The following is a 25,448-nucleotide window of genomic DNA, read 5'->3' on the forward strand; positions in this document are numbered from 1 at the left end:
GGACCCCTTAATATGTAAAAATTCAACTTTTGGAATGTAAGTAGCATGAAGAAGTATGAAAAGTATGGTTTTCCATGTGAACATGTTATGGAAAGGGTTTGTATGTTATTGCATAGGTTCATTACATAATACAGCACGTTACGATTCACATAAATTCAAATTGCATCATAATGGAATAAACACCATTGTAAACCGATGACCCATTGTAAACCTGGTGTATTGTATTCAAAACAGGTCTTGAAAGAATTTACAGTACCATAATTTCCGGCCTACATGCCGCTACTTTTTTCACATGCTTTTAACCCTGCGGTTTATGCAGTTATGCGGTACTACCGTTAGCGCGGTGCTAACGTTAGCGCACCTGGTTATAAGCCTCCGTACACAGAAAGTTTAAGGCTAGCGCCGCTATAACACTAGCACCGTGCTAGCGTTAAACTCTTTCTGTGTACCGAGGCTTATAACCAGGTGCACTCTGTAGGCCGGTAATTACGGTATACTGTACCTACCGCAGCTTAATGTTCACCAATGGAAGAGTGAAATGAAGAATTTTCCACTTTAAAGAGCAGAGTTGTTTACACTTACATTGACAAACTTATGTCCAGCAAACATCTGTTTGCAATTACACTGTACAAAAAGTTGCATTATCAGGGCATTTGCTACTAGTACTCAGACCTAAATCTAACCTTCTGAAGTACAGTACGGTGACTTCCATGAGCACAACGCAAGGACTCAGAGGCGGGACGCTCCACCTGGAATGTATTTATCTAGGCCTCTTCTATATACACTGATCAATTACAATGTTATACAAAAACTTATACAACTATGAAAAAAATTTCACCTGTAAAATTGATTGACACTGTCAGGCAATCAACTGAAAAATATGTTTAAGGCTGGTGTTTGCAGTAGTGTAGAATTGCACCGCATCATACAGACATGCAATATTAAGTAGTATTGTGAGTCCTGAAGCAAAATGAGGTTAAATGAAATATTAGAAACCGTTCTCAGAATAAAGCAGACCAATTCTACCCCAAAGCAAACTCCCAAAGAAATAAGCATATCAGTCAGTGAATAACTCTTCAATCGTTGCTATGAAGGCACTTTATTTTAATTGAGATTGTATAAGATCTCATAAAGGGGTGTCATAAGTGTGCATTATTGCTATACGCATACATAATTAGAATCGCAAAGAACATTTTCTCCTTCAACCGAGCAACAGGTATTGAGTACCATTTATAAAGTTGGTTTAAATAACAACAGAAACTTCACTGGAAAGGCAATATCTGATCTATTTATTCACCATATCAGCAACACAGTATTTACAAATGTTACAAAAAAAAAAAATCATGTCCTCAAAATGCCTTTTTGGAACAAGAGGCATAAAGATGCACCAGTAGCTTTCCATCATCTACACAGCGATCAATTCACTGTTTGGCTTTCTTTACGATGGTGCCCACCGCAGAGATGACGGTGGTCTTGGTCCCGCTGGCCGTCGTCGTCACGGACACGACGGACGGCAGGGTGGCCGTAGTGGTGCTGATGAGCGTCGACTGGGCGAGGGTCACTGGGATGGCAGAGTCCCACTTGCTTTTCCTCTTCTGAGAATCTGCTGAGACAAGTCAAACTTGGATTATTTATTTATTTTTTGAGCAAATCACCAACCAAAAACAATTATTACTGATGGGAGAATTTCCCTCTTGAATTTCCCATTTTAGTAGAATACAGTAAAACTAGCCCTGCCAAGAATGGTGAAAAAAAAAAAAAAAACACGACTTACTTACGGACCCCCTAAAGGGACATTGGAAAAAAAGATTTCTCATTGTAATGAGTAAGTTACTCATTACACATTACAGCAAGTAAGTTAATGAGTAACTTATTCATTGTAACTCATGAGTAAGTTACTCATTACAACAGCTACCTATGGGTCATAGCTTATTTACCTATAAGCGGGAGCTTCCTGAATAAGGAATAAGGGTCTTTTATACATGCAAACATGCTAGTTACATTACATTACATTACAATGAGAAACTTACTCATGAGTAAGTTACTCATTACAACAGATACCTATGGGCCGTAGCTTATTTACCTGCTAGCGGTAGCTTCCTGCGTTCACGTGGTCGTAGCTTATTTACCTGCTAGCTGTAGCCTCCTGAATAAGGAATAAGGGTCTTTTATACATGCACACATGTAATTGACTAGTTACTCATTACAATGAGAAGGTTTCTCATTACTATGAGAAACCAGGTTTTTTTTTTCAATGTCCCTTTCCATACTACACTTACTGACCACCAAGCAAAACTATATTCTTTTATCTAAATGCCCATGTTAATCGTTGACCATTGTAAATCTTATTTCTATTAATTCATTTATATACACACACACACACACACACAGACACACACACACACAACACACACACACACATATATATATATATTTTTTTTTTTTAAAAAGCAGCCAGGTGGTAAAACAAAAAGTCAATTTTTCTAGGGATTGAGGTGGGCATTATATACTGCCACTCGTCTGAGTACAAACAAGAATTGTAAAAGCTTTCAAATAATTCAAGATTCAACAAGAGAATGCAGTAGCTGCAATATAATTTCATTTTGAAATCAATTAAATTTCCGCTTGGGGTTAAGTATATCTTTTTATAAAATATTGGTAGAGGGGTGTCCTTGGAGTGTTTTTGTTCACATGTATCGTGTAGTTTGCACTATAATACAATGCACATGACTGAAACTCAGACTTGGTGGACATTTACCTGTCGCTGTGGTGGTTGTGCTGCTGGTGTTTGTGGTCGAAGCAGATGTGTTGGATGGGTTGGTGCCCTTTTTTGTACCCGTGACAAACTCGATCTGCACGAAAGCACAGCCAGCATTACTGTGTAGATTTTTTTTTTATTCAATTGACTGGTCGTGTTTGATTGGACCCACTGCAATATGGAGCCACTGATTATATGCACTTTATCTAAGGGCAGAAGCAGCACTTAATAAACACACTTCCAATTTTTAATCTGCATGGAACTGCGTCCATTCCACAGACGGAAGAACAGAGAAGCTCATGCAGGGTACTACATGTTCTTTCTAGTACCCTTCCTGACTAATATGCAGCTGCTGGAATGATGTTCTCGGTACTGATGACAGCAACATGTGTCAATGATGCCTCTCCCTGTGCATACTTTACGAAATGCAATAATTATTTTTACAGGTAACGGGAAAAAAATGTCTGCGCAAGGGCAAGAGTTATGAGAGCATAGCATGGCAAAATGCTTTGTAAATCAGCGTGTAGACATAAAATAGTGTGTTAACTCGCTTTTAAGGCTTACCTTGGTCCGCTCCTTTTTGGCTTTCTCCAGCTTGTCCATCTCCACCTTTTGTGCTTTAGCTGAAAGAAATTAGTTGACAAGAAATTCTTAAAATCATGATGAGAGGCTGAGAGAAAAATCACCATACCGAGAGCTTCGTAGTACGAGTCCTCTGACCAGCCATGAGGATCAAACATATCTTTTGGGTAGTTAGTGCCCAGTTCGTCTATACTGCAGAACTGAATGAGCTTCTCGTAAATACTAAAAGGAAGAAAAAAGGACAAAAAAGAATCGTGTAAGATTTTACAAAGAATATGCTATTCAGTAAATCATTTACTAAAAGCTGCTGAAATCACAACGCTTTGTGTTTGAATATCTTTGCGCTAAGGTTCATACCTTGGATTTCTAAATTCTTTTTTCTTCTGAATGTGGCTGTTGGTGTCAAAATCGCCATGGAGCTTTCTTTCGTAGAGCTTGTGGATTTTCTCCTGTTGCAACAACAACATTGAGAGGACGTGAATTGAAAGGGGAGATGGCCGTCCTGTTCACCAAAACAAAAACATCCACTAAACACATGATCAGAGATGCAAAAAGCAAAAGGTATTTGTAAAATGTTATGAGAAAAAGAAGACCCGCTGACAACTGGCTAATGTATGGAGTATCATGAATGATAAATCATGACTTCCATAAAAATAAAAACATAAAAAGACAGAGTGCTACTAAAACATGAAGTCGTTGGACTAGTGTCTCTGTGCTATTGTTTGTTTGGAACCAGGGCTTCATATTGGATCTAATTTAAGTCATCCAGTTCCTTTCTAGCAACATGGTCTGTCTTACAGTTGAGATGTTCTGGGTTTTAATCTCAGGTCTTCCTGTATACCGTAATTTTCGGCCTATAAGCCGTGACTTTTTAAACATGCTTTAACCCTGCATCTTATGCGGTGATGCAGCTAATTTGTGAATTTATTCTAACGGGCGCAAGGGCGCTGCGTTAGCGCTGTGCTAGCGTGTTGCTGCTGTGTCTGTGATTTTTACTGGCATGTTTTTTTTTTTTTTTTATCCGGCCCTGTTAGCGCCGCGCTAGCGCCACGCTAGCGTGTGTCTGCTCTGTTACCGCCGCGTCTCATTTAGGTATGTTTTATTTTTAAACCGGCTCTGTTTGTACTGTGCTACTCTGTTGCCACTGTATACCGTGGCAGTTTTTTTTTTAAAAGTGGTATTTTTTTTTTTTTTAACCAGCCCTGTTCGCGCTACCATGTCGTTGCTATGTTAAGATAAGATAACGTATTAAATCTTTGAAAACTCTTTCTGTGTACCGTCTTTCAGTGTAAATATCTCGTGTTTCAATGTGGGCACTTGCGGCTTTTACACAGGTGCGGCTTATGTATGCACCAATTGGTATCTCCTTTACAAATGAACTGGGTGAGCCTTATAATCCGGTGTGCTCTGTAGGCCAGAAATTATGGTAGTTTCATATAGTCTGGATTTTTAATTGAACACGAAAACTGTGTGTGAATGTAATGAGTTTTTTTTAGTACAGAAAATAAACTTTTTACCTTTGTGAGCCTTGCCCCAACCCGTACATCCTCGAACCCAACCGCCATCTTGTGATGTCTTGCAGTTGCTTTTTGCATTTATGATGGCTGTTCCAATGCCACAATTATCTTTGTTTTTTTTTTTAACCGATTTTCCTCAACTCATCTCCAGTGGTACAGAGCGGTTGGTCTTTTCATTTCAAAATAGTACCGCAGGAAACTTTTAGAAAACAACATGCTAAAAATGTCTGAGCGAGCAAGCTAGATAGATAAAAACATAAACAATGGAGGAGGATCAGTTTCCTGGCTACAGCAAATACACAATGCCAAGCGAGGTGGAACTGGACATTACAATCCAATAGCTGGAAGGACCACAGCCACTGGCTCTAACCTACTGCTTGTAATTCTATGGAAAGGTGGGCTTTCCATTGGTCCATGACTTTGCGGGGCAGGATGAAGGCTAGCTGACTGCATAAGACAGATCCACCCTCAAAACTAACCAAGTTCAAAATGGCAAGAAATATGCTGTGAATTTTTTTATCCTGGGGTATTTTGTCAAAATCATGCCACAGACATGTTATTAAGACAGCTACGGACTGTTTTTAAAAAAAAAAAAAAAAAAAAAAAAAAAAAAAAAAAAAAAGCATAATACACATCCTTGTGTCACTATAAAAATACAGGTCTAAAATTTCTGAAATACTTTTGAATTAGTAGAATTTAATTGCAGAAAGAAAGTTTTCTAATTTATCATATAGCCAAACTGGCGAGTGTCTCTCTCACTCTCATTTGAGATCTTTTGGCATTCTCCATTGAGAGGAACAAGGCACAGCAAGTGAAAACAAGTCCAATGCTTCTCCAGACATCTTCACTGCAAGAAAACAATGTTGACGGAACTATCTGTCGAGCAACCAGGAAATAATGCGGTTGCAGATAAGCATTCAATTTGAAAACTCTCAGAAAAAAATGTCAATTGTCGCAGTCTGTCGAGGACCAGGCATTTCTTAGTTTAATGGTAGCTACTTCAGGAAAAGTGAGTCTGGCATTTTTCCATTTTTTTTTTTTTTAAATCTCATTCAGTGCACATCTGAGATCCAGCAAAATTCGAGATCTCAAGATAAACATTTTCCACTCAAGAGCAGGGCATGATTGGAAAACATACTTGGGAAGTTTTCAGAGCAGATACATTCTTGCAGTTAGGGAATGCCAAACAAATAAAACACACGAAGAGAACATGTTGGTTACACTGAAGCACTTTTGGCTATGTGTGCCCTGAGGCCGTGGATACCCAGGCAACACTGGTGAAAGTGAATCATTAGTTCACTGCTGTGGTGTAAGAGTAGAACCCTGGCGGGGATAAAGTTGAGCTGTTCACTTACTAAATCCACCTTATGTCCTGACCTGCCTCTGTGTCTTACTGAACAAATTTGATTACAGCCTCTGAATTTATGTAGACACCAGAATTTTAACCATGAGGCGAATGAAGTTGGTCACTTATTTACCTGACAAAGGCAACGGTGTTAACACACTGATGACTACTTGAATTGTAAGCCTGAATAATACTGGATTTTGGGCAAAAAAGCACTATTTGAAAGGAAACAATTCTGCTTTGATTACACTTCCGAAAGGTGATGGGATTAACCAAATTGCTTACTTGAACCTTTGTGTTGTACGACAACTGGGTGTAGTCAATGCTACTTTTATGAGTAATCATACAAACAGTGGAAGTGAACTAGTGCTATAAATCACTGATGCAGTACCCCTCTTTGAGGTTCATGGATATGTTTTACAAGTCATTTCCAATTTCCTTTTATATGATTCTTTTACTAGCTTTTAATGGTGCCCACCAATTTGGAATTCTTGTCGCAGCCCCTAAAATTAGCATTCTTTCCTTGTCAGTATCAATGATGGGAGGTCAGTAGAGGAGGCCAAGCAGAATTTAGCCAGTCCTTGCAAAGATGTTTTTTTTTCCCGTGTGTTTAAATAACTTACATATTGATTGTGTCATTTACATAAACTTTTCGGGCCTTTGTTTTGTGTTTTTATGTTGTACTTCAAACTGTACCTTGCATAAGAGGCATGTACTGACTGTTGCCAAACCAGCCAGAGTCAAGTATTTAACTTTGAGCAGGAGAATTTTATAACCTCCAGCCTGTGAAGTGTGCACATACCGATGAGAGTCTTTTCGAGCAGGAGGATGAGCTCGGAATTACTCGAGCCTGATAACATTAACGACAGACACGACTCTGGTGTGATTGAAGGCAATAGCGTGTCCTTGATGGCAATGTGCCGTTTGTCGGAACATTTTGTCAGTATAAAAAGAAGGAGTTTCATTTTTCAATAAAGAGGAAAGCAACAAGAGCTTAGTAATTCTGTGGTCATATAACTTCAAAGGAGTGGGTACCTGTAGTTGGCTGGAGCATCGTCCCGGGGGCTCGGGTGGGATTCTGATCTCATCAGGTGACATGTTTCTCACCTTCTCTGAGAAGAGAGCTGTGGATAAGAAAAAAAAACAATATTAGCCCTTCCAATTTTGGACTTTTATATTGTTGTTTTGCAAGTCGTCCACTCAAAAGAATTATGAACTAATAAAGAAAATGCTATGGAAAAGAGAGTAACTGTTTTAATTATTTGACTTAAAACACAAGTTCACGAAAGTCCTGCAGAATAAGTTGGTTTTATTGGACATGATGAAGCCAAAAATGCACATCTCTAACAGGGAGCGACTGCTGTTGGAGCTTGTAAAAACAAGGGAGGTGCCATTTCTATCTCCATCATTCCCTTTGGAACCATCATCTGTTTTGCTTTTCCAGGGTCTCCTATGAATCGAGGCCAGACGTTCTATTGTTTCACATCATTGCACAGACACACAGCTTTTACACTCATTCAGGGGTCTGCCACACTGAATGTGTGTTGCAAACTGTGTGTCACGTATGAGTGCAAAAGCTGGAGCTTTTCCGCCCATGTAAAACAAGTTAAAACTTGACTGGAGAATTGAGGATCATTCATCCAAGTAACTGACTTTCAGCTCAGCAAGCTGAAGACATTTTCTTTTTCGAACAAATTTAAGAATGACCACCATCAATCAATCAGAAAGCATACTAAGATGTGACTTCTTTTGTAACCTTTTGCAGGCTCTTAACTACCATACTGTATGTGTTTGGTATTATATAAATAAAATGAATAGCTAGTCCTCTCCAGTTTGCCAATTTAAAACATATTTGTAAAGATCCTTGGTTTTGATTTCAGATGAAACAAGAGAATTAAAGAGGACAGTGGAGGCCCTCTCAGCTAGATTGAATCGATGTATACCAAGTCTTTTTTTGACTAGCCGAGATGAAAACAGTTCATTTGGTTCAAGTATCTCACAGCCACTGTCAGAATTATGTTTGTAATGTACTGTATGCATCTGCACTCAAGTTATTTTTTTTAACAAATGGGTAAGACATATATGGTCATGTACACAAAGTGAAGAGTTAGCCTTTAAAACCAATTGCATTCTCAGATAAATATATTCATTCTTCTTTATAGACAATATTGTAAACTGATTTTTTTAATGCTATAATTTGCTTTTCAGTGTGTTGAAGCACACACAGAAGCCCTCTCTTTGTGGTTGATAAAATAAGGCAAAATGCCCGTTTTATTTATGTTTGGTTGTAAATATCAATGGGCCGAAGTGAATTTTTTCGTTTTTGTTGGTGGTGTACCGTGCCAAAGCCTCTGTACACTTACGAATGCTTTCAAGCCCCTTTGCCATTTAACCTGGTCTACTGCTCAAGCATTACTTCTGAATCCCACGCATCAGTACAGACTTGCCACCGAGCTCTCCCTGTGTGTCAGGAGCCCCAAAGGCACACTATTTCTGCTGTTGTGATGGTTAGAGCTCGCCCACTTTTGGGAAGAGAAGTGGGACAAAGAATTGCCTCTGCTGTATGAAAATATGGATGCTTGTACACATTTCATAATAAGGGAATATGCAGCAGTTTAGCCTTGTGCACTGTCTTTTCAAGAAGAAACAGTAGCCAGTGACAATTTGGGCAAGTCCAATGGGTGGAGATAAACAATCTTGCACACACTGTCACACAAAATTTAACATTGTAGCTAAAACAAGGTTTCACTATTGTGGGAGTCAGATAATCTCAACCTGCCGAAACAAGATTAGCAAAATAATTTTGTTGTTCTATTCAATAAACTAACAAAAATCAACTTTGGGAAGTGAGAATTAACCACAAACCTGTTTATAAGGAATAGCCGCACAATCAGGATTGATCTAGAACAACATTCCCAAGTGTGCCGACAGCAGATAATAATCAGTTTCACAACTGCCATCTGTTCTGATGGAAACAGACAAAGTCAAAATCTGTGACCTACAGGTCTCTTTGGACAGCGGCACAATGCGTGTCCCTTCACCAAGTAGACAAAGAGTTGTCTTCAGCCTGCTGACAGGAGGCTCCCTGTGACATTTACTGTCAGACAACACAGAAAACCCAAGCGCTGCTGCTGGAATGCCAAGTGTCCAGTTATGAGTCACGCTCAGACCCCCGCATAAGACTGATGGCGATAGTTGGCATTGAAAACAAAAATGCTGCATTTCCTCTTGTTGATAAACAACAAGTCTGATAATTCAGAAAGCAAATGGGATTGTTGATTCATGCCAGAAACAGAAACATTGAACTGCTTAGCCATTATTTTTCTGATTAGATTAGTCAGCCCATGAGTATTTCAGCCTACAATTAAATCAATGGTGCAGTTAATGACACCCTCGAGCTTGAGGCCAGAATCAACAAACAGTTGAGTGGGAACGCTGTGTGCTCTATGCAGCATGCATAAAACGCCGCTCCTTGTATCTCTCATTTACTGCCTGATATCACACACACACACACACACACACACACACACACACACACACACACACACGGGTCAGTGATTACTCACTTCGCGTTGCCAACTCCCGTGTGAGACCTTCATGACCCATCTTTCAAACAGCACACAAAGAGCCTTTTAGAAGTCATGTGAGTCCAGTTAGTGCTTCACACATTGATTGCACCCTAATGTTACTGAAACGATTATAGGCTATTCATTTTTTTCACCCTGGACATCGATAAGTAATGCTTAATTTTGCATGTGTTGTTTTGAATTGCATTGCATTATTTGTTCTTAATATTTTGATATCAACAAGGGGACTCTCTGGAATAATACAGAGGGTATCCCTAGTTGATGATGGCATTGTGTTCCTATGCAAATGTAACCTGTACTAAAATGGAATGTACACCACCTATGCTAATTCAATAGTACAGCCATTGTACTGAAAGACAATTCTAGCCCATATTTACAAGATAAAAAAAAAAAAAAGACAAACCTTCTGCCGCGTGACATGTATTATGTTGCTATGGTATCCATCCCTTCATAACCTCAAAACATCAGAAACTCTTATAATCCAAGGGATTAGAGTGCATCGTCTGCAATCCAAGAGCCAATTTTCCGTTTGTTTATGTACAAATTTATCCAATTGAAATACAATCAGAATTCATGACTTCCATGGATAACATGTTGCCATCATGTTTTAACTAACACTAATACTGAAGTAATATTTTAATGTTTTTTTTCTACCATAGGTGTAAAAAGAAGCTAGCCCGTGTATATTAATAACTAAAATACTCTCACTTTGATGACAGGTGACGGAGGAAAGGTTTATCTGAAAGTAATGAGGGAGGGTTGGTGTAAAAGAAGGAACATCATGCAATGTACTTTTTAAGATTCTTATATCTCATGCAGGTGTAGCAAAGTTCATCCGTGTAAAATTGTGTGCTCAGAGTCGAGTCTTTTCCCTTAAAAGCATAATGCATCTCCATTTCTGCTTCACTTTCTGTTTTTCTACTATTGAGTTGGTCACTTACTCTTTGCCTTGGCTAAAAAAAAAAAGCCAAAGGTGTTTCTCACTAATCTGAAGTTTCAGAGAATATGTGAAATGTGTGTGACACTGACATTGTGTAACTTTTCAGGGATATTCTTGAGGGATAATGAACAGGGGTGTTGGCCTTTACAAGTTTTGCTGAAATGCTCACAATAACATGCATAAGTACACATTAGAAGTTTCACTAACTATACAGATACATTCGTTCTAGATCAAAATTATATTTTCGTTCAACATGAGCAAGATAAACATTTTCTGTGTTTACACTTACCAACAAGCTCATTTGGGTCTTTTGTTTCTACTTCTGATGCCTACACAAAAAGAAGAGGGAGACAATCCTTAAAGGCTATCTTAAGTTAGATAGCAAAGCAAAATGTATTTATATAGCGCATTTCAGACACAAAGCAACTCAATGTGCTTTACATGAGTAAAAGGACTTGAATACAAAGATAAAAGAAAAAATAAAACTACAATTAAAAACAGCGTACCATGTAACAAATATTAAAATTGGAAATATTCTAAAAAGCATAAGAAAAAGAACGATTTTTCAACGTAGATTTAAAAACATTCCCATTTGGGCCTGACGTCACCTCTGTTGGTAACTTATCCATTTGTGAGCAATAATAGCTACTATTTGACTTGAGTCAGCCGATCTCAGAGCTCTACTGAGTTTGTATTCCATAAGCATTTCTTTCATGTATTCAGGATCTAAACCATTATGTGATTTAATGACTTTAAAATCTATTCTAAAGATCACTGGAAGCTGGTATAACTACTTTAAAATTGGAGTTATATGAGTTGAACTTTTTGTTCTGGTCAGAATCCGAGCTGCAGCATTCTGAATGAGCAGCAGCTGTTTAATGCTCTTTTTGGGGAGTCCAGTCAGAAGACCATTACAGTAGTCAAGTCTTCTTCAGATAAAAGCATGTATGAGCTTTTTCTGGTCTGCTTGACACATACAATCCTTCACTCCAAATATGTTCTTCAGATGGTAAAAGGCAGTTTTTGTGATTAATTTGATATGATTGTTGAAAGTCAGGTCAGAATCTATCAGAACACCAAGGTTTCGGACTCGGTCTTTGGTTTTCAAACATAGTGAGTCCAGGTATTTCTACATACAGCAATTTTCTTTATTGCCAAAAACAATTGTCTCAGTTTTGTTGTGGTTTAGGTGAATTTTTTTTGGGCTCATCTGCTTTAGGCAGTAGCACAACACCATAATTGAATTGAAGTCATCTGGAGATAATGCTAAATGTAACTGTGTGTCATATATATTTATAATAGTCACAATTAAAGTTTAAAGTTGATAGACAATAAAATACATGAAGTTGTTAAAAACAATAGTTCTGCTAATTGAGCACAGAGTAGAACCAAGAAGGTATATATTTTTTTTTAAATAAAATCCTAAATTTGGTAAAAAAAAAAAAAAAAAAAGACGGCAGGGGGGGTGGGGGGTTGGTGTCTTTCCTAACCTCTAAAGTATGCCGCATGTTGTGCCAGCATTGACTGCATAACAGGTTGAGCACAAAGGAACAGTAATGTTATTCACAGGCTCCATGTTATCACTTAGCAACTGCACAAGCACATCAAAGCATTGTCCTGAGTGGGGCCATATCACATGGCCTGACAAGGAGGGTGGCAAATAGAAACGTGCAGGCACAGCAAACCTGTGGCGAAAACAAATGGCACTTGAGGTTTGATGCTAAAGAATCCTAGGATTTCTAATTCACTAATCCTAATCTGAGATTTCTGGTCCCATTTCGTTAGCCTTCACTGGTGGTACCAAACAACAGAGCTGGTGTTCATGTGTATTCAAAACGTGTTTCAAATTGCTCTAAAGAATAATATTCAACATTTTCAAGGTCCAGAATAAACAGTACTCAAAGCAAATAAACTTTATACATTAACTTGCTTTGAATGAGCCGCTGACAGCAAACACTACCATAAAGGTGGCAGAATTTTCATCTTTGACTTTCAAACCCCGCCCAAGTACCGGACCTTTAAATCTTTATATGACAATGTGTGGAGACAACAAAACAGCAATGCATACAATTAAAACTGTTGTATGAGTGCCAAAACAAAAATAAAAAAATTCAAGAATAGGTGTGGATAAAAATATTGATCATCCATCGTAATATTCCAACCCTTCAATTCAATATCAGTTCAGTAACTACTGAATCGATTCCAGAGAGACACGATTTAGACTGTTTTCCTTTTTTTTTGGGTGGGGCTCTACTTTTTCAATTCATTTTTCAAATATTTTATTGCTCAAACGTATTGGGTAACATATTTCAGCATTGTCATTGAGTAGCCTTATTAGTGTATTTCTACTTTTTACTGAATTGACATCACACCATTTAAATCAATACTCCTCAAGAATTGAAAATTAATTGAATTCCAACCAAATAATCTAATCAAATTCTGAGGTCCTTAACAGTACAATGAATTGTTGTGGAGACCTCAATACATAGTATAGGGTATTTATTTAAATAATTGTGTTGGTCAAATGTTGAGTGTCTTTGAAAAACGAATACCTGGAAATACACTAACTCTAATGCCCAACAGCACTCAAAGAAATAAATACATAAATGCGTAAGAAGTACTTGAGTTGCTGTTTAGAATCAAAATTTTCCACAGTAAGAGGTTGCTTGGTTTGCCAATCTGCATATTCACTTTTTTTTTTCCCCTAACAAATTGATTTATTGTGGCAAAAATAGGGACTATCGCCAAATATTTAGTTTGAAACTTAAAAAAAAAAAATACAACATGCAGGCCTAATCATGACGAAAAGCCTCATTTTCACATAGAAACTGATAAAAAGCTTGCGTTTCAACAGGGGGTGTACTGTGCTATACAATATATTAAGCACTGCATAAGTGTGGAGCTGCCGCTCACAGAATGTCACCAAAAATAGACATTTTCCTGTATTTTACATTTTAAAACAAAGAACATTTGGGGGAAAGCAGTCAGATCTAAGAAGCCTCAAGAGTACTTATGAGTACCGTACAATATTTTGTTACTTGCAGTATGTTCTGCAGAATTTCAAAGTCATGACAAAAAATATATGTGATTTATTTCAGATTTACAATAAGCTATTTTATGATAAAATAATATAAACCATTACTGCAATTGGTTGGTGACCATACCAGAGTGTACCTGGTTTCTGGCCCAAAGTCAGCGGGGATAGGCTCCGGCTCATCTGCGACCCCAATGACGACAAGCGCTACAGAAACTGGATGGATGGATGGATGGATAGTTCATGGTGTTAAAATGCAGAGATGTTGACCTCATGATTTCCTTAAGCAAGAAAAGCCCAAACAATAGCATAATAGGGGTGGCAACATTTGGAGCTCACCAATGTTTTGAGTATTACTACCAAAAGTCAAGCAAATGAGCAAGAGAAAGTATATCCTAAAACAACACACGAGACTATAGTAGGGATTTACATTAAACAAGAATAACGAAACCATAAGACATGATCATATGAACAGATTAAGACTATTTAAGAGATTCGTCTTTGATTTAGGTTTAAAGTTTTATAGTGGCCAAGTCAAAGTCCACATTTAATTATTTTCATTTGTCTATATTTGTATTAAATTTCAGAAAAATTACCACGACGAGTTGGTTGGGAATCACTGGAAATTTATTTAAATTGTATTTTCAAAGTGCAATCGTTTACTTGCTATGTCAGAGCCTGCTAGATTATCCAGATAATTATAAATGCAATAAAGAAACACTAATTCTGTTCTGGTGGCACGGTGGAGCAGCTGGAAAGCGTTGGCCTCACAGTTCTGAGGTCCCGGGTTCAATCCCTGACCCACCTGTGTGGACCTTGCATGTTCTCCCCGTGCCTGTTTGGCTTTTCTCCGGGCACTCCGGTTTCCTCCCACATCCCAAAAACATGCAACACTCTACATTGCCCCTAGGTGTGATTTTGAGTGCGACTGTTGTCTGTCTTCATGTGCTCCATGTAATGTTTATTCTTTCTGTTTTATTTGCTATATTATACAGCTAATATTTTTATTCCTGCGTCACCTCATTCCATTTTTAAATCACTTTTTTGGCACCGTTTGGTTATAACCTTCAAGGACTGCTTTGTTCTTGTTATCTTACATCAGTTAGTTTTATCCTAACCCCCTTTTTCCAGCTCAACAACAGCAGCTTTTGCTCCAAGAGGCTCTGTACAGTAAAATACAATAGAGCTGGAAGAATATGGAAAAAAAAAAATCATTTTCATTGATATTGAAATCATGATTGACGTTAATCGTTTGATTTCAAATCTTAATATTTATTCATCGACCAAAACATAACCTTGCCCAACACCTAAAAAGAACAATTGAAGAATATATGAGTAACAAGATTCGGAAGAATATGAGTGAGTCTGTTGGTCTGCGTCCCCGCAGCATTTGTGTGTCAATATGCCTTATTTGAAGGTAAATCACTCCATAGCTGACTATTATTGCTAATTATTGTTTCCCCATCAATATGGTTTTTCATGACATGGTTGCATTAAAGTGCCGATTTTCAAGAACAGAGCTAAAATGAAATGTGTTGTACTTCAATGTGTATTCCCCCCAGTAAACACTAAGTAGAGTGTCAAATAAACATCTTAAAGCAGATTCTAGGAGAGCAGAGCAACATACGTCACAATGTGCTGACGGGTGCTTTTACAACTTGCACAAACACGCGGGCGCTCAGCACAATCGTTTTTTGATTATAATGTTTTTATGATGTAAGAAAACAACATGGAAATTGCTAATAAACTTCGATTAATTGCCCAGCCTTACAATGCAGAACTAACAGAAATATCTGACACATTTTGCACCAACTACCCCAATCTGAGGGGCAGCATTTATCTAACCCCATGCACCTGTTTGTATACTAGAGCGGACGCTACGATTTAAGGACACAAAGCCACAGTATGCGCCTACTTTTGTTTCATAATAAACTGTAGAACAAAGAGCGGGCAAAAATACAACAAATGAGGCTCACTCTTATCAACGTCACCTGTATAAACAAGATTCTCAGCACAAACACACAGGGCGAGGCTAGCACCCTCTAACGAACCATCATTTGTCCACCAAATTGCACATGTAAGCACACGTGAAAACAGAAGTAGCTCAAAAGAAGACCCCCCCCCCCCACTCCCCATTTTTTCGATTTACTGGAACAGCCATCAGGCATGAAAAGATCCACAGCGACATCTAGTGTTCAAGCATATTGACTCATCCTGCCAAGTTTTTGTCAATTTAAATTAGTCATGCAGTGATGGAGAATGTGTTTGACCCTCTCCTGATTTCAAACTTTTTTCTTTTGAATATGTGTTCCAATTAAATGTTTCCCAATCGAAGCAAAAAAAAAAAAAATTATATATATATAAATAAAAGTCAATGATCTTTCTTGGAGATCATTAAACTGTCTTCTGGCAAAATTGGGACAAGGTGTCATGTTCTTTTTACTCAGCAGTGTTTCTTGTCTAGGAATTCTGCCAGGCCAGCCATTTTTGCCCAGTTTTGTTCTTATGGCAGAGTCATGAACACTAACCTTAAAAGGCCACTGTCATGAAAGGCATGATTTTTAGTATATTAATGAAAAAAGGGCAGCCGACATGTACCTATGCATTTTTTCACCACGAAACATGATTTTGACGTATACAGCTTTTTGTAACTCCCGCCATGAAAATCCTCTCGAGGGATTTGTTTTCGAGAGGAAGCAGGAAGTGACGTACATGGCAGGACAGCTCTCAAGTGGACTCGTTTGTTTCTATTAGTTTTACCTCCGGGAAGGTAGCTCTTCCTACCTTCGTGTTAGCCAAAATGCCGCCTCGTTGCATTGCTGGACATTGCTTGAACATTCGGGAGGATGGATTTACCCTTTATAAGTTTGCAAGAGACCCGGTTTGTTGTGAAAAATGGATTGCACGGGTGCAAAGAACAAGAGCTTCGTGGGTTCCAAATGACAGGTAGGTGTGTGTAGACAGCAACTAAAAAAATAATAGTTTGGGGCGGACCACGTACCCAGTCTCTCAGAAGGTAACAAAAGATCCGCGTAAGTATGACAGGGGCGCTAAATGTGTCAATGTGCACGTCGGACGGGTTCCGGCTTTGCTGCGTCCGCCGGCTGTGGTGGCTCATCTTCAGCGCCGAGGTGGCTTATCACGGTGCCGAGAGGGGCCGCTTTACGGTGTTGTCATTGCACGCAGCTGAGTGCACCATAGCCGACAGGGTTGTGCCTAGCCGCCGCCGTTGTCCACGATGAATAACACTGGCGATGGCGGCAACGATAAACAATTGTTTATGGAGCACTAAGCCGGCTCGGCGCCGTGATAAGGCACCTCGGCGGCACAAATGAGCAACAACGGCCGACAAGGCCAGTGGTCTTCGCGGCCTTGTCAACAAGGCTGAGCCGGCTGCCAGTCTTGTTGGCCGGGATGGCTCGTCGCAGCGCCGGGCTGCGATGGCTCATCTCTACCACGGAAGTGGATCGGACGGGGATGCGGTTTGGCCGTGATCACATATGAATATGGCTCCAAACAATAGGATAATATTGCCCAGCCTTCACTCGGTTGTGTGATGTTCTCTTCTTCAAAAAGAGCTTCTCTGTCAGAAGGGGCGTGTTCGTCTCCCATAGTAGGGTCCACAGTGTGTTTTCAATGGTGAATGTCCGGGGTTACGTGACGGACAGGAGATGCACCCAATATGGCGGCCACTTGGATGTCGTCGAATGACACTTCCGCAACTTTGCGCATGGATGACGCGCTCTCCGCTCATATTTATTTTTTTGTATAGACATTGAAGTGAATAATGTTATATGTATTTTTCATTACAATATCTATTTTAAAAGGTTTATAGGGATGTCACTTGACCTGCAGCAGTTCTGTGGTTGCTGTTGAGGGAACTTTTGTCACCACTCGAATGAGTCGTCGCTACGCTCTTGTGGTAATTTTGGTTGGCTGGTCACTCCTGGGAAGCTTCATCACTGTTCTGTGTGTATAATGGCTATCACTGAGGGAGTCCAAAAGCTTTAGAAATGGCTATATTATTTTTTCCACATTGATAGATCTGTTACTTTCTCTCATTTGTTCCTCAAATTCTCTAGATCTCAATTTGATGTCTAATTTTTTAGGACATTTTGATCTACATCACTTTGGCAGGCAGGCCCTATTTAAGCGCTTTCTTTATTAAGAACAGGTATGGCGGTAACAGGCCTGTGAGAGCTAGAAAGATTGAACTAAGGCAGGACAGTTGTTTGGGCCAATGGGCCATGTCGGCTTTGATTTCTTTCCCAGAATAATAAAAGTCTTAATTTAAAAAGTGCATAATGTGCTTACTTGTGTTCTCTTTGACTAATATTTATATTTGTCTCCTCCACCTAAGACATTTAAGTGTGACAAACATGCAAAAAAAAAAAAAAAAAAAAAATCAGGAAGGGGGTGAAACACTTTCCACGCCTCTGTAATCATAACTCAATCCGGTGTGATCATCTTTGTTCAATTTTGCCCTTTCCACAGCAGATGGATGCTCAAATACCTCAACATCATCTGCGTCTCTTGGCTCGTCAGACTCGTCATTCGTCATTTCCTATGAAAACAAAAATGCACAGGGTTAAGACTTCAATAATCCAACGGGGCGAGAGCAGAAGGGAACGAGAGAAGTACACAGAGAACCAGATCACACATGTGCAGATATTTAACAGTATCGATATCATGCATATCTTGAGAGCTGTGTGGAATGTGCCTTGCTCAAGGGCACCTCGAAATTAATCAGGAACAAGACTAGATAGACTCAAACGTAGTTGTAAATTTTTTTGTCCACGTAGGACAAAACTCAAAGCTTGTCTCTCCAGGTCTTGAGTTACTGGCACCCCAATATTTCAGAAAGTAGTATTTATTTAAGATAGGCAAAACAATTGATTAAATGATTTTTAGGAAGTATCTGTGAGGAACAGTATGGTTTTATGCCGAGAAAGAGTATCACAGATTATTATTTGCCTTGAGGATGCTCGTGGAAAACAACAGAGAAGGTCAGAAGGAGCTACATTGTGTCTTTGTAGGCCTAGAGAAAGCCTATGACCGAGTACCAAGAGAGGAACTGTGGTACTGCATGCGCAAGTCTGGTGTGGCGGAGAAATATGTTAGAATAGTACAGGACATGAAGGGCAGCAGAACAGCGGTGAGGTGTGGCGTTTGTGTGTCAGAAGAATTTAAGGTGGAGGTGGGACTGTATCAGGGATCCGCGCTGAGCCCCTTCCTGTTTGTGGTAGTAATGGATAAGCTGATAGATGAGGCTAGACTGGAATCCCCTTGGACTACGATGGTCGCAGATGATATTGTGATCTGCAGTGAAAGCAGGGAGCAGGCGAAGTAACAATTCGAAAGATGGAGGCACACACTGGAAAGGAGAAGAATGAAGATTAGCCAAAGTAAAACAGAATATATGTGGATGAATGTGAGGGGCATAGGAGGAGTGAAGCTTCAGGGAGAAGAGAGAGCAAGGGTGGATGACTTCAAATCCCTGGGGTCAACAATAGAGAGCAATGGAGAGTGTGGTAAAGAAGTGAAGAAACGGGTCCAAGTGGGGTGGAACAGTTGGCAGAAGGTGTCTGGTGTTCTATGCGACAGAAGAGTCTCCGCTAGGATGAAGGGCAAAGTCTATAAAACAGTGGTGAGGCCGGCCATGATGTACGGTTTAGAGACGGTGGCACTTAAGAAACAACAGGAAGCAGAACTGGAGGTAGCAGAAAAGAAGATGCTGAGGTTCTCGCTTGGAGTGAACAGCTTGGATAGGATTAGAAACGAGCTCATTAGAGGGACAACCAAAGTTGGATGTTTTGGAGACAAGTTTAGAGAGAGCAGACTTAGATGGTTTGGACATGTTCAGAAACGAGAGAGTGAGTATACTGGTAGAAGGGTGCTGAGGATGGAGATGCCAGGCGAAAGAGCGAGAGGAAGACCAAACAAAAGGTTGATGGATGTTGTGAGGGAGGACCTGAGGACAGTGGGTGTTAAAGAAGAAGATGCACGAGATAGGCTTGGATGGAAAAACATGACACGCTGTGGCGACCCCTAACGGGAGAAGCCAAAAGGAAAAGAAGAAGTTGACCGTATGGAATTGGTCGCTGTTAAAAGCAATATGAAGCAACTGAGGCAAAATGAAAAGCACTAAGTGGCTGCAAGAGGTCCTGTTGATTTGGTTTGAACTAGTCTGTGATCTAAAGACCACAAAAGAAAAAATCCAGTTAGTGGAGGAAAGTTGAGCAGCACACTTGACAACCAGTATCGCAAAGCATGTTATTCTGCTCAGGACAGCATCTTTGTCATTTGTAGCAAAAACCACTTGCATAACATAAATGGTAGTCTGCAGTGAGAACAAAAATTGTCACAACTTAAGGGTGACAAGCTTCCCCACATGTAGACAAGGGAGTTGAGTCACACACACACACACACACACACCACACACACACACACACACACACACACACACACACACACAACACACACACACACACACACACACACACACACACACACACACACACACACACAGAGGGACGTGGGGGGTGGCGACACTTAAATTCAAAAGGAAATTACTGTCAAAATACCAGACCTTTGCAGCAATATCATTAATGTAAATATGAACTTAAAAACCACAAACATCTACAAAGCAAAAATTTTAATTCTTTGAAACATTTGCTCAACTTTATCCCACTCCAGGTCTTTTCAACAGACTTCAATGTAGTTACTCACCTAATTAAAAGACCAGCCTGGATTAAGAGACTCAGGTGACCCAGAACTTTATTATTCTGCACTCATGAAGAGAGTCATTTTATTTTATCATCAAATTGTACCCATGCAGAAACCGTGGTTAAACTCAGGGTTCAGAACAAAAGTTAAAGCAATGCAAAGACGGGTATCAATATCTGCAATAGATGAAATCTAATAGCCCAGTACTTTGTGACATATCAGATTCTCAGCAGGGATGTTTATTCTGGGAAAAAATATTGCTGGTTATGCTGTGGAGTTTCCTCTTGTTCATTCATTGTCTGTACCATTTGTTATCGTTTGGGTCGGGGCTTGGCTGGAGCCTATTGCAGCTGACCTTGGGGAAGAGCCGGACTACACCCTGGACTGGTCGCCAACCAATCACATGGCACGTAAACAACCACTCACACTCACGTCGATAGAAAAATTTGAAACTTCAAAGAACAGATGCATACATGTTTTTTGTAACAAAGGAGGAAGCCAGAAAATACACACAAGCGTGGGGAGAACTGGCAAACCAAACCCAGGCAGTCCAGAGTTGAATTGAACCCAGAACCTCCAAACTGTGATGTTGTGCTATATTTCCAGCATGTTTCTGTGAAATTTTAACACTAGGCAACACGTGTGTTTGGCAAGGCATGGTTTTACCGATCGTTGGCGTGTTCATCTCTTTGAAGACCAGACTTTGAAGACTTGTTAAAAAGCAGAAAAGGATTTTAGAATTTTTATCTTCAGTGAAGTGAATGAATCACAGCCTGGTTAGGTATGGTGAGTAATATCCTCTCTGGATTTGCTCGGGAATTCAACTTTTATTGCTACAAACCTGTTGGCCCCTTCAACATTAGTATTTTAGTGAAAACTGTCTGGAAAATATAGAAATACTGTTAAAACCAATATGGCACCTCATATGCTCTTTCTTTGTGACATCTCACAGACTTATTCAATTGGTTGCATCAACCCCCCCCCCCCCCGCCCTCAAAAATAATCATTTGCTAGCTCTATTTTGTAAGAAAGAGTGAATTTAGTATTTAAATACTGACCAAGTTGCTCTCTCGGCTGTCTTCATTTTCAGATTCCTTCTCAACAACATTCTCAGTTCGATTGAGGTCATCCTCGCCGTAGCTGAACACAAGCCCACCTGCTCCTCCTTGCTCCTCCTCTGACGGAGAATAAAAGACAGCGTTAGAACATCAAAAACATTGGGAGGGAAGCTTCTTGGGTAAATGTTGTCTACATAGGCCAAAATAACCAGAAGAAAACGTTATTTAGCCTTTGAAATAGCACCGACCAATCGGATATACCATACCTATGTAAACATGGTCTGTGTTGAGAATCATTTACTACAATCATAGGACCTATAATTGCAGTTTTGTTTTTAAAATATACACAGTGGAGTGTATAGGGACGGTGGACAACTGGTTTGAGCGTCTTCCTCACCGTTGTGAGTACCAGGGTTCAAATCCCAGCCCCATCTGTCTGGTGTTTGCATATTCTCCCCATACCTGCGTAGGTTTTCACTGGGCATACGGGTTTCCTCCCACATCCACAAAACATGTATGGTTGGTTAATTGAAAACTCTAAATTATCCATGAGTATGAATGTTTGTTTCTTTGTGCCTTGTGATTGGCTGGCAACCGGTTCAGGTGGCACCCCACTTCCTAATGCATCACATGCAACAAGTATACAGTATATGCAATGCAACACACACACAATTAAATAACTATAGTGCTTTTCGAATTGACATTTTAAAAGACACTAAGTTTGAAACAACACTACGTTCTTATAATGTATTTATGTGTTAGCTTATAATATTTAAAAGCTGACGGCAAGCCCGTGTGATGTTTACTATTTTTAGCTTGACTAATGAGAGAACTATACAGTTCACTTAATGATTAAAAAAAACCTCTGTATTGTAAAAATGCAGTACAAAAATTAGTTAATAATGATTCCAAACACAGCCATACACTACAAGACCTTTTAAACTCCATTGGGTGCTAGCTAGATCGTGCTAATTTTAGAGACCACATGAAGCTTGAGCGCTAGATATCTAAGCCTTTTGTGTTAAATGAACACTTATTTACCTGTTTCTTCTGGTTCGGGGTCAGAATAGTCGGGTTCCGAATCGTCTCCATAGTCCGCCAAAGACGAAAGAAGTGCACTTTTTTTGCCACTAGCCATTGCTTCGGAAATGCACCGTGTGAATGTCGCTTCTCAAGGCGGCGCAGGCAAAAAACGTCATTGGGATTGGAATAAATGTTTAGGTACATTACCGCCATCTACTGTTATGAAGTGTGGCTCTGGTATGCCCATGACCACGATTAAAGTATGTATAAATAAGTACAAAAACATCACTACCGGTACTGTATATCCAGGTAATTACTGCCCTCATATACTCTAACTAATTTTTGCAGTCGGAGCCATATAATCCGAAAATGTAGTTCTAGAGCGACTGTACTCCATTTCAACGCCAAACGCCCATTTTATCATTGAAAATATATGCATGGTTTTATTGTTATGTATGGAATCATTTTGTTTTCTGTACTGGTTTCCCTGATATTTTACAATTATGGTGTTATTGCAATTGTAGATACTTTACTGCAATTTACACAGTGTATGTGGATTCAACCAAGGAATAAAGAGAAAGGAAAAAAAAGACCAATTGATATTATATTTTAATCATTAGCAGATACCCTACAAATATTACCCGTTATGGTGCTGATCTTGCTGAATAAAAGGGTTGATCAAAGAATTGTTATAGTTTGCTTGACCAATCCTATCCAGCAGTTTCAATGGAAAAATGCTGACTGTGTGTGGTATATGCACATTCAGACATTTTAAAGGACTGGAGTTGAACAATATTGATATTTTTTTTTGTTTTGATTGCACACGAATGAAATATGTCTCTCAGGTCTAGATGACTCCATATTTCAGCTTCCTCTGGTGCTGCGCCTCCTTCATCCTCTTCTTCAGAGTGTCCTCTTGTGGGGCTGGGCTACAGCAGCATCCGTACAGCAGAGCAAAGACAACCAGAGACAGTGCTCCCAGCACAAACACCAACATGACCACGAAGCCTCCCAGCGCCCATGGCTCTTGATGCAGACGCAGCAGGAACCAGTCTATCCAGTTGTCAGGTTGCAACTGCTCTTGCACACTGCACAAAGTGGTGACTCTTTAGTTGAGGAATAATCTGGGTCTGTTGAGATTAGCAGATACTGTACACAGAGAGCGCTATTTCCCACTGATGATAAAATGTAGGCCATAACATTTCAAAGCTGTTTTTAAAGCTGCTGATTCCAAAAACCGCTGTATGTCAACAAACAGATTCCCCTTCAAAAACTCACCTCTCCACAGCCATGTCCCACTAAATGCTTCTCTCACAGCTGAGTGGGTTTGAACAAAACGTGACCATAGTTTATGTCAATGTGGACTTTAGAGCGGGACCCTCTTCGTCCAACAGCAGCAGCCCCAAACTATTTGACAGCAGACAAAATGTTACGCTTTCCTGAATCGGGGTGTGAATAGAGAACAAGGCGAGGGCTCCACCATTCCAGCCCACGCTCTCCTGTGAACATGGCAGCGCCAAAGCAATGAAGGTTAATGTTTACTCAAAATATTGACTGGTGCAGCCAAACGGGGAAGCTGATAACAAACCCCACCTATGACAGTGCAGTGTTTTGCTGAATCTATGTTGATTATATCCAGTCATTAGAATGTTTGAATGGGTAGTGGTTAGGATGGCCTTCCTGTGTGGAGTCTGCATGTTGTCCCAGTTGGTTTTCTGCAGGTATTGTCATTAAAATTCACCTTGCAATAAAAGATTATTTGACCAGCACTTGGGCACACTGCCAAAATGTATAAAAATACAGTTGATGCAAAAATATTCTGTTATTCACGCCGCTTCTTTTAGTTTGAATAATGGCTTTATCAATGAGCAAATGTATTGTATAACCGCTGTGTTTTTTTGTAAGCTTATGCTTATGCTTTTTGTAAGCTTATTCAATGGAGTAAATAAAAAATAAAATAAATTATTATTCACACCTCTCAAAATTGACCAGCAGCTGGTCCACTACTTTGCTGAAATTCAGAACAGATTCTAATAATACTAAGAATATTAGCACGTGTCATTTTTTGTGCATAACAGTTTTAAAAATTCCAGAGTAGTGTTTGCAATCTTTTTGTGTGGCTTTTTGTCTTAATTGTTTTGTATTCCAGAGGGATAAAAGAAATCCATCCATCCATTTTCTTTCCGGCTTATCCTCACAAGGTTCGCGGGAGTGCTGGAGCCTATCCCAGCTGTCAACAGGGAGGAGGCGGGGTACACCCTGAACTGGTTGCCAGCCAATCGCAGGGCACATAGAGACAGACAACAGTCGCACTCACAATCACACCTAGGGGCAATTTCCATCCATCCATCCATCCATCCATCCATCCATCCATCCATCCATCCATCCATCCATCCATCCATCCATCCATCCATCCATCCATCCATCCATCCATCCATCCATTTTCTTTGCCGGTTATCCTCACAAGGGTTGCGGGGAGTGCTGGAGCCTATCCCACCTGTCAACGGGCAGGAGGCGGGGTACACCCTGAACTAGTTGCCAGCCAATCGCAGGGCACGTAGAGACAAACAATCTCATTCACAATCACACCTAGGGGCAATTTAGAGTGTCCAATTAATGTTGCATGTTTTTGGGATGTGGGAGGAACTGGAGTGCTCAGAGAAAACCCACACAGGCACGGAGAGAACGTGCAAACTCCACATAGGGTGGTCAGGGATCGAACCCGTTTCCCCCAAAACTGTGAGGGCAACGCTTACCAGCTGCTGGACTCTGTTACTGGGATAAAAGAGAATAGGAAAATTATGTACACAATAGTAGAATACGATTGAGATTTTCATCATAGTTTATTAAAAAATAACAGAAACGCACACATACAACA

The 25,448-nt window shown here is 39.8% G+C and overlaps 1 protein-coding gene across 3 annotated transcripts; it reads right to left on the reverse strand.

Moving 5' to 3' along the window:
- Positions 1-1,266: 1,266 nt before the first annotated feature.
- sap30bp (SAP30 binding protein) lies at positions 1,267-22,751 on the reverse strand. 3 transcript variants are annotated; one of them, XM_061810852.1, is made up of 10 exons: positions 22,589-22,751; positions 21,548-21,666; positions 18,277-18,327; positions 11,019-11,058; positions 7,238-7,326; positions 3,698-3,789; positions 3,450-3,562; positions 3,323-3,381; positions 2,759-2,852; positions 1,267-1,603 (listed from the first exon to the last, which is right to left on the reverse strand). In XM_061810852.1, exons 1-10 carry the CDS (start codon positions 22,683-22,685, stop codon positions 1,422-1,424), a joined length of 936 nt encoding a protein of 311 aa, XP_061666836.1. In that variant the 5' UTR covers positions 22,686-22,751; the 3' UTR covers positions 1,267-1,421. The 3 variants fall into 3 exon arrangements, with proteins under 3 accessions (XP_061666836.1, XP_061666835.1, XP_061666837.1); XM_061810851.1 differs by having other exon boundaries at positions 1,267-1,606; XM_061810853.1 differs by lacking the exon at positions 1,267-1,603 and adding an exon at positions 2,118-2,146.
- Positions 22,752-25,448: the final 2,697 nt, after the last annotated feature.

Source organism: Syngnathoides biaculeatus, chromosome 22 (genome assembly GCF_019802595.1).
Source record: "Syngnathoides biaculeatus isolate LvHL_M chromosome 22, ASM1980259v1, whole genome shotgun sequence".
Classification (NCBI taxonomy): domain Eukaryota; kingdom Metazoa; phylum Chordata; class Actinopteri; order Syngnathiformes; family Syngnathidae; genus Syngnathoides; species Syngnathoides biaculeatus.

Coding starts and splice junctions, on each gene's coding strand:
- sap30bp (XM_061810851.1), bottom strand. CDS start 22,685: ATGGCTAGTGGCAAAAAAAGTGCACTTCTTTCGTCTTTGGCGGACTAT. Junction 11,059..18,276: donor GAGACGCAGATGATGTTGAG/GTATTTGAGCAT, acceptor CTTTTTGTGTAG/GCATCAGAAGTAGAAACAAA. Junction 3,382..3,449: donor CTCGTACTACGAAGCTCTCG/GTATGGTGATTT, acceptor AATTTCTTTCAG/CTAAAGCACAAAAGGTGGAG.